We start from the raw sequence: 10,183 nt of genomic DNA on the forward strand, positions 1-10,183 counted from the left end.
TTTTATCACTTTTATCAACATACTATGATGTTTTTCAACATGTTATACTGTCTTTTTTCAATCACTTTTTTCAGCACACGTATGGCTACAGCCTTTTTCAACATACTACACAATTAATTTTTTTGACATACTATGCTATGACGTTTTTCAACATTCTTTGCTATAACTGTTTATAACTTTTTTATGACATTTTTCGACATACAGTACTGTAATATGACTTTTTATCGACACACTATACTATGACTTTTTTTATATGCTATACTATGACTTTTTATCTCTTTGTCCACATGCTGTACTGACTTTTTTGACATACTTGACTGTCACTTTTAATCGATGCACTATACTAAGGCATTTCTATCTCTTTTTTCAACAAACCATCACTTTTTTCAACAAACTATACAATGACTTTTTATGACATATAACACTTTGGCCTTTTTAATGACATACTTTACTATGATTTTTTTAAATGACATTTACATGACATGCTATGACTTTTTTATGACATAATAAGATACATACCATGTTAAAGTTTCTTGCTGATTCAAACGGTTAGAAGTCAAGGTACTGGTAGCGATGAGAAAATGTATGGAAAGTATCTTATAAAAGCTTTTGTAAATGTATTGCTTTTAACCTCAGAATTCCTCCATATACCCTGATGAGGTCTTTGAATGAGTCACTTACAGTAATCCAAAAATAGATATAGTATACAGCACAGCTGCTGCCTTCTGCTGCTTTATGAATTCAACATAACTCGAGTGCCATTTCTAAATATGAGCCTACAGCAGATGCTGATTAATATGCCTTATAACACTTCCTGGGTCTCAATATGTAATTACATCAAAAACAGTTTCTCCCATTGCACGAAGCAAAGTGGAACTTGTTAAGAAAGAAATCTGAACAAAGGCATACTAAACAGTGGTGATGGATAGATTTTATTTTTTATATTTCATTGAACCACTTCAGCATATAACAATAAAATATTTAATCACATAAATATTTCACACTGAACCACTATAGCATTCAGAATGCATTAAGCTAGCCCGCCTTTATTTTCTAGCCAAGAAAATGTACCCATCTCTGCCACCATTCACTTGTTTCCTCGGAATCTATTGGTCATGCTGCCTGTCTGTCTCAATTTTTGCCAATTGGACGTCACATTCCTGCAGGGCAGCTTATGATTGGTTGGACTGGCTGAGGTCCAAACAGAAGCAGATAAACGGAGATACGCAGCTATTCTGTCTTCTTTATTTCCTTCACTAAAGACCTCGTTCCCTTTATGAATCAGATTGATTATCATCTCTGATCTACATCTATGTTAATCTGCACCTCACCGTGAGAACATGCAGCCAGGGTGTCTGTGTGTTTGTGTTTCCAGGTGTACATGTACAGTATATATCCAGGTGGGAGTGAGTACAGCTATGTTTGCGTGCATCCACATCTTTGTGTGTGTGTGTGTGTGTGTGTGTGTGAGTGTGTGTGTGCATGAACAGAAGAAGACACTATTCTTGACACAGAGAATTACAACTAACTAAGCTGAGCCAGCAGTTGCCATGGTGAAAATAGATCATACATCATCACACGACCAAATCCCACCAATCTCAGGACAGAATGGAAAGCCACTAATCAGCGAGGCATGAAGTTGTCCGTGCCCGCGTCGTATGCAGCAACGTTTAACTCACACCTCTGTCTGTCTGTCCCTAGAAGGCAGGAGCCATGGGTCTCTGCTGTGTAAGTTTCTGAGGGTCCAGGGTTTCAGTGAAGGGCGGGGCTTGATAGGGGTTGGTTGTTACTATGGTAGCTCCGTTGGCGATAGGGTACGGTGTAGCACGAGCATTGCCGTGGGGAGGATCCAGGTGTTGCCACGTGAACAAGTTTGTGTTGCTGCCGGTTAAGAAGCGTCGCAGTGCACTCAGCGTCAGTACAGTCTGTTAGTAACACACACACACACACACACACACACACACACACACACACACACACACACACACAGAGGATGTTAGTTACAAATTGAATTGCATTAAAGACACTTTTACCCTACAGCACTTTTTCACAGCAAGAATAAAATTCTACAGCCAGGCTAGCAACTTGTGTAGCAAAATGCTAACATCAGTGTGCTAACACGCTGATGTTAAGCAGTTATAATGATTACCAGGTTCACCAGTTTAGTTTAGTGTGTTTGCATCATAGACTGTATGTTAATGGACAGTGCATGTGTGATGTCACTCATTGGTTTGTGGAGCTCTGCTATCCCTTATCGAGTTTGCCGTAATGGGCGCAGCCATCCTGGTTGCGTTACACACTTTCACTGGCGATAACATCATAGCCACACAATAAAACATCCCCTTGCTTTATCGGTGATTTAAAAATCAATAAGACCATAATTTAAAAAATGAACATCATTTTGTGTTGCAGAAGACTTAAAACTAGCGACTAAGACCATAAACTCATTATGAAAATGTTTACTGAGGTAATAAATCAAGTGAGAAGTGTGTCACTTTCTCCCAGACTTCTACAGAAATCGTCCGCTTTTTGCAACGCAGGTGTCGCCCCCTGCTGGAATTCAGATAGAATGCAGGTTAAAGGCACTTCTGCATTTGCCGCACTTCGCTGCACCGGATGCGGAGTCCAATAATATTTACAGTTCATGGTTAGCATGCTAACATTTGCAAGTATTTGGGCATGACCAAACATATTGGACAAATGAAAATGATTTCATCTGGTGATGGTATTAGATAAAAAGTCAGGGTATCACCAAAGTCAATCGGATTCATCATCAGGAAACCACAAAGATTCATGGAAATTCATTCAATAGTTGTTGAGATATTTTAGTCTGCCATTAAGGCCCTCTTTCAGTGTGCCTAAAAAACAGGAACATATCTATGTTCCCAGCTGGGTCCTGTGATCCCCAGCTAAATAGCCTCTTAATATAACACAAGGGGAGTCCTTTCAAAGAGGTTTATGTTCTTAGCAATGGGTCAGTTATGGGTCAGTCTACTGATGTTTTATTCCTTGAAACCTACACCCTGAAACTTCCCTTTCAGACTTTGGTATCTCCAGAGTGGCTAAATTGATTTTTTAACATTCAAACTGCATTTATAATGTCTATCTCCCTACGTTCTTCTCAGACAGCTGTTACCAATCTCTTACGAGGACCCTGGGAACTAGGGATGACCTGTAAAACCTGAACAACTCGTAGGCTAATCTAGGGATTGTCAATACTTTTAGGAACCCTGTGAGGTTTTGGTTCTGGGTTCCTCTTTCAGTGTCCTCTTCATACAGCATTTATAAACGGGGATGTGTGGATATACACAAGCTGGTCAGTAGCCCAAAATGGAATCCAGCGTGACGAAACATTTCATACTTTTGCTATTTCTCTACCAGACCCAATGGGATCTTTAACTCCTCTTGCTATAATCCCTTTAATTTCTTTCTCTGCACTTTCTGGCTGCGTGTTGCATTCCCATTTCTGCCAGACTCTAAAAAATCTTCTGGTGCACCTTTTCATTGGTTATCTCTGACACCAGCTCTTTCTTTCTGAAAACCGTTCTGCATTGCTTTTCTTTGTTAAAATACTGACTGTCCTATTAAATACAAGATTTAGTGGTAAAACAGGTTTTATTTTGTTGTGTTTATTGTCCTTGTTGGGATGTAAGAACACATCTGCTAGCTCGATCACAAACGACCCGGCTGATGGCAACTCATGAAAGGAATTCATCATAAACTCCTGAGCAGTGCTGAAATTGAGTTCTCGTCCCCAAAGTGAACCGAACAATGGAAACAAAAGCAAAACCCATGACATTGTTTACAGATTACATTATATTTCAGCAAGTTCTTGCAGTAGAAAAGCGCTGTTACGTAAACCTGGAAACATGCACAGTTTGGTTAAAAGTGCTGATACTCAGAACAAAAAGGAGGATTGAATAAAAGGGATCAATTTATGCTAACTTTTCTTAGTATGGGTTATACTGCAAACATGTTGGATCCTCCACTTCCAATAACGCAACTTTAGAGCATCTTGTAGCATTATACTGTCCCTGCTTGCTAAATCCCCTCATCTTTAAGATTCTATAACCCCAGTTATCAGCCAGATGTGTAAATCTCATGGGGTGAGCGAAACGCCCCTAATGACACCAATCAGGTAATATCTTAGGGTCTTGGGGGGGTCCCGGACCCCCTGTTAAACATCTTTGTCTTAGATGTTAAAAAGCCAGAAGACATTAGAATCAAGCCGTGGGCTGTACTGACTGTAAAAGCCCTTAAGGCTAATTTGTGAAATTGGGCTATAATAAAAAATTGACTTGACATCATACAACTGTTTTCACAGGCTGAGTTGAACACCTCGTGATTAGTAAACCAACTTTACTGTGTAAAATCAGAAGACTTTCAGGAGACAAATTTAAAGTAACATTGATTTGGCTCTCTGTCACGTACCATAAATCTATTGCAGAACAATTTACTATAGTATAGGGAGAAAAACTGACTTTGCAGACTGAAAAAGAGTCTTTTGTAACATGCTGCAAATCCTTGACATAATTACAGCTTAACCTTTCCTTGTCCTCTGACAGTGAGATAAATGTCTGCTATTGGTTTGGTGGTAAAAATTGTTTTAACAGCATCCATTGAGTTGTCAATGGATAATAAATCTGTTGGCCTCTGTGTGTCTGCCAATGCTATCTGGCATTGTAATTCTTTTTCTAAAAAGCAGCTCTTTATTAGGAACAATGTGTAAACATCTCCACAATCACACACATTTCACACCTGGAAACTGCCACCGTCTGACCTGTTGGCTACTGAGCAGCTCAACTGGAGCGGTTAGGGGTTAAGGGCCTTGCTCAATGGCACCTTAATGCTTGTAATGAATGACGCGCATCAAGTGTCTTTCACTTTTCCCTGCCTACATTTATCCTGCTAGTCAGTGGCTCAACCTTAGAAAACTCTCAGGCCACCACAAAATCATGACCAGGTATTGATACGAGACGTGATTTTCTCCCTTCTATATTTTAAGAAATCTTTAAGTTTGTAATTTAAAACTAACACTGAGTTTTTTGTAGTTTTTATTTACAGTAATAAATAATAGTGGATCACAGCACATTGGGAAATTATAAAATGATGTGTGTGTGTGTGTGTGTGTGTGTGTGTGTGTGTGTGTGTGTGTGTGTGTGTGTGTGGAGACTAGAGAGAGGGTGGGAGGGCTCTTTGGCAGAGTCTCTGCTTGTCCTCCATGAAGGAAATGGTCTTAAATCTGTTCATTGCTTGCAGACACTGATAACCCTGAAAACACACACATACAAACAAACATGATGATGATGCACACACACACACCACACACAAAACACCACACACACACACACACACACACACACACACATACTGAGACAGTTGTGCCAAGATGTGGTTTTAGACACAGGTGTAAACATACAGACCCAGGTCAGGATGGAGAAGAAGCAGAAAGCGATGGTGGCTCTTGCAGCATCAGAGCCCTGGGCCAATGGCAGCTCGTCTGGAGAGGTATCCTGCCACTGATTGGCCAGAAAACAGAACCCAACGAACCACAAGAAGCTAGCAAGACCTGGAGGCGGGATAGGAGGGGCAAAAAAAGGTAATGCACATCATCTTTTAAATTTTTAAAAGAGATATTCTGATTCTACTAAATCTAGTAGAATCAGACTTTACTTGAATTATTTCCTATTGAACTGAATTATTGGGGAGAGCCGGGACGATTATAACGTGGGACTGATGAAACATTGAGATTTCCTTGAAAACCACTCACATCATGTACATCAAATTTCGTCAGCACGTACAGTATGTAATGCTTACCAGACATGCGTAAACATTTCTTCTTGAAGTCATGCCGTTTTGGAGTTAAAACCGGTTAAAGCTGTTTTGGAGTGCAGTAAGGGAATTCTTTTGTGCGGTACTTTTTGACTGACAAGTTGTATTTATTGTTTCATGTGCCATTGTAATGATAAAACAGCAGGTGTATACTGTATACTGTAATGCACTGCAACACACCCTTAAAGGAGAATGCAAATGTGGAGTGCTGTCAGTAGAGAGAAAAATGAAACCAATCAGTGCTTTCTACACCGTGTTATCCTCCTGCTAGCATTAGCACCCAACAGGGCAAGTTTTAAACATGTTTTTAGCCTCTTAACATGTTCAAAATGTCATTAAAAGTGCCTACCCATGTAAAGTGATTCCTTCTGAGTGAACACAGTGAATCTGTAGATGTGAAAGGAATGCATAAAAAATGTGCTTCAGCTCTGTTTATTTCCAGTGTTGAGATGGCAGTAAGACAAGAGCTTAGGGACCTTCTACTCATTACATATTTTTGTATCTCTTTTTGGTGGTTTAGTTTGTAGACATTTCAAAGCACTCGTCTTGCAAGTCTCAACACTGGTACTAAACAGAGCTTAATTAGCAGAACTTTTATTTTTACTCACATATGTGTTAATGTGTTTGTACTGAATAACACATGATACTAAGAGAACACGTGTGTGAGTTGTTGATCACAAAAAAAACACCTTTTCTTAGAAAACGATGTTTATCTTTCAGCTGTCCCCGCTCTCCCTTACTCATTATGCAAAGTGACCAATATCAGAATCATATTATATATTATTGAATTATAATTACTGATGCATTAATAATCTCATTTGTATAGTCTTTATATGTTGAGTAGCTTGTGAAATTAGGGATCAATAACATTTGACCTTAATCTATAAAATTACATTCTAAGTCATTTGTACATTATATGTTATATAACAGCAGAAAATTACACTTAAGTACAGTATTTGAGTAAATGTAGTTGGTCACTTCCCACCAATATGTTTGTGTGCATGTTATGTACCAGAGAAGACGAGGTCCAGCAGGACAGCCCGTCTTCTGTCCTTGACGCTGCTGATGGAGGGAAAGTAAATGTCCAGGATCAGGAAAAAGATGCTGCCGAGGAAACAGGCCACGCCCATGGTAACACCATAGTTACAGGCATCCGCGTTGTTGTTGAAGACGCAGAGCAAACGCTCGCTGCCGATGTTGATGTAGCCCTCGTTCACGATGCAGCTGAACACCACCATGGAGAAAACCTGCAGGGAAAGACGTGTGCGCTGGTTTATTATTGTAACAGCTAGAAGAGAATGAACTCACACTGATGTATGAATGTCTCTCAGTCCTCCCACATGCCTCAAACAGACCTCGTGGTCAACAGATGTTAGATCAGTCTTCTGAATGAGGTAGCCTTTCCAAAAACTCCCCACAGTAGGATGTGTAACCATTTTTTTATTTAAAATTAATGGGTAGATTTTATCCTGTTGGTCTGGGGATTGAACCAACAACCTCCGGGTAACAAGCTTGCGTCTCTAATCTTTAGGCCATATATATAATATATATATATATATATATATTATATATATATACATATATATGTAGTTTTTTTATATGTTGTAACTTTATAATAACCATCCAGACACTGTTTATAGACAGTTTACAAACCAATTAGTAACCCTTATCAAAGTGTTAGGAATATCTGGTCCATTTATCTATGTAATATTTATAGATGTTTTAAAAATGGTTTCTTAAAGGTTTACAAACTTTTTTTAATCATAGCCGACCCCTAATATGGTATGTGAAGGATATAGTGTGTTACAATAAACTGTTAATATTCAGCACTATTAACTATTAGTCAACATTATTAATCATAATTTAATTGTTTGTTAACAGTCAAATGACAATTAACTAAAGAATAATTAACTATCAATTCACCATTTATTAATGATGGTTATCATAAAGTGTTACCGTGGCCGAACTGATCCTTTAAGAAATTTGCCTAATTCTCCTCAAAACGGAACGCCAATAGGACACAATATGTGACAATGAAGGACTGTCAACAACATGCAAAAATACATGTTTCAGTTACAGATCTTTAGCATGCTAGTTGAGTAATTGATTGGTCAATGGCCAGAAAAATAATCACAGCTAATTTAATAATCAATTCATCTTTTTAGCCATTTTTCAAGCAGAAAATGCAAACATTTCTTGGTTCCTGCTGCTCACTTGTGTGTATTTGCTGCTTTTCTTGGTCTGACATAGTAAGCGCAATATTGTTGGGTGAACAAAACAAACAATTTGATCATCATCACCTTTGGATTAAAGACATATTTGATGGGGCTTCTTTTTTTTTTTACTGTTTTCCCACATTTTAACAAACAACGAATTAATCGAGAGAATCATCGATTTTAATGAATAATTAAAAAAATCTCTTAATCTCTATGTACAGCAAGTCACTGGTCTACATGTCATATTATTGATTGCAGGCTACTAATGTGTTCTAATTTATAATATCTGTTTTTTTCTAAATACTTCCTCTTGACTGGGTTTTTTGTTTTAAAGAGCACTGGAGAAAGAAAGAAAGAAAGAAAGAAAGAAAGAAAGAAAGAAAGAAAGAAAGAAAAAAAGAAAGAAAGAAACAGAGGGTTTGTTGTGTGCATCTGTTGAACTTGAACTCCTATGCCTCCTTTAAAACCAAATTGTTCCCTCAGTGAACATTACGTGGTGCATAGTGACTCACAGCTGCACAGTATCACACCAGAGAAAGACAGAGGGGGGTTACATTCTGGTTAGGGGGCATTCAAATCCAAAGCGTTCACATGTAGACACAAAGAGGCTCCAGACACACATATGTTAATCAGATGCTGGTCCTGAACTCCAGCCAGAAGCTGCATCACCGAAATAATTTCTGTTCCTTAGACCGAGGTGAACAACAGAGATATAACTCAAAGATGCTGGGCCTTTTTTTTCTCTCTCTTTTTTAAAAATACTCGTTTAGTATGAATCCTGGCTGGATAAGAGGCACAAAAGCAAAGAGCGAGAGACACAGACAATGTGAATGGAGAGAGACAGAGAGGGGGGGCTCAGGTAGGCCCGTCCAATGATTCAACCCACACGTTGCAGAGAAGGCTGACTTACCCACGACATCAGTCTGAGAATGGTTCGGGGATGCGTGAAGAAGGCGACCGGATCGAAAGCGACGCTCCCGGCCTTCCCGGCGCCGTACGGCCGCGCTGGATCCATCCCTCCGGCTTTGTGCAGCCTGACGCCCGCTGAGAGAACGAGAGGAGACGGTCAGAGAGCTGCGCGGAGCGGCGGCGTCCTCCTCCAGCCTCCGTGTGAAGTCACACCGCGTCACCAGGAGCAGATCCCAGCTGCACCGCAGAAATAGCTGTCAATTATCATTATGTGCTTTAAGTGTTCACTCATGTTTTAATGTTCGTTTTTTAAGACTTAAGGCTAATGTAGAGGATTTTTTGAGGAGATGTAACACAGACTATGCAAACCTAAATGACCCAAACCAAGCAAATAATTTAAGGTTAGCAATATTATATTATCATTTATCAACTCTCAGTGGAACCATATCGTGATGTTATAATCGTTTAGCATTGTTTCCCAAAATGAAGTTGTTGGAACTAATTATGTTAAGAAAAAATGGTGATTAAAAGAGATGTGAGTTTTTGTTGTTACGTTACACGTGTGAAGAGTTTTGACCAATGGCATAGCAGCAGGGCTGTAACCAGGGGATAAACTCCTTAAAAAGTAGCCTATGTTGTTAATGTGTTTTTTTTTCTAGATTATTTATGCAGTTGACAGTTAAGTTACAATTTCTTTAATTGTCTCCATCTGAACCTCTAAATGCTGTTTCAAAGCATTTCCACACAGCGAGTCATCAATTCCTTGTTGTTTTGGGGTCTTTTTCGTGAGATTTGTCAACAAAAACAAAACTATCACATATATTACTCTGAAACATAGATGCATATAAGAATCGTTTTTCATGTGGATCAATCCCACTGAGCAGAACATTAAAATAAAACATTTATCAGTGACCTCTGATGGACAAACTGTATATTCCAGAGACAGTGTATCTAAATTGACTCAAACATATTTTTGACATTTCTGTACTGCGTTTTTATGCTACTTATCATCTAAAACACGAGCAAATACGTTATATTGGAAAATAAAATCAGCTGATGTTAACAACCATGCGGATGTATTGGGCGGGCTCTATATAATTCTTGTTAGTCTACAGTTATATGTCGAATACCTTTTTGGTTAAATAAATAAAAAGTCTTGTGACCTCAAAGTTTTTAACTGGAGACTTTATTTGATTTGATTGGACAGTCAAGACACACACAAACAC

General features: G+C 38.8%; 1 protein-coding gene across 2 annotated transcripts; it reads right to left on the reverse strand.

Moving 5' to 3' along the window:
* Positions 1-905: 905 nt before the first annotated feature.
* On the reverse strand, positions 906-9,203 carry LOC116704865 (synaptogyrin-3). Of its 2 annotated transcripts, none has more exons than XM_032540543.1 (4): positions 8,959-9,203; positions 6,845-7,079; positions 5,424-5,569; positions 906-1,925 (listed from the first exon to the last, which is right to left on the reverse strand). In XM_032540543.1, the coding sequence occupies exons 1-4, from the start codon at positions 9,061-9,063 to the stop codon at positions 1,698-1,700; spliced, it is 714 nt and encodes a 237-aa protein (XP_032396434.1). In that variant the 5' UTR covers positions 9,064-9,203; the 3' UTR covers positions 906-1,697. The 2 variants fall into 2 exon arrangements, with proteins under 2 accessions (XP_032396434.1, XP_032396443.1); XM_032540552.1 differs by lacking the exon at positions 906-1,925 and adding an exon at positions 5,134-5,271.
* Positions 9,204-10,183: the final 980 nt, after the last annotated feature.

The sequence above is a fragment of the Etheostoma spectabile genome, chromosome 2 (assembly GCF_008692095.1).
Source record: "Etheostoma spectabile isolate EspeVRDwgs_2016 chromosome 2, UIUC_Espe_1.0, whole genome shotgun sequence".
Lineage (NCBI taxonomy): Eukaryota > Metazoa > Chordata > Actinopteri > Perciformes > Percidae > Etheostoma > Etheostoma spectabile.

What these genes read in the sequence shown, in the direction of transcription:
- LOC116704865 (XM_032540543.1), bottom strand. Translation starts at nt 9,063, where the DNA reads ATGGATCCAGCGCGGCCGTACGGCGCCGGGAAGGCCGGGAGCGTCGCT. An exon ending in TTCTCAGACTGATGTCGTGG is followed by an intron (nt 7,080 to 8,958) that starts GTAAGTCAGCCT and finishes CTTTCCCTGCAG; the next exon opens with GTTTTCTCCATGGTGGTGTT. An exon ending in GCTGGACCTCGTCTTCTCTG is followed by an intron (nt 5,570 to 6,844) that starts GTACATAACATG and finishes TCCCGCCTCCAG; the next exon opens with GTCTTGCTAGCTTCTTGTGG.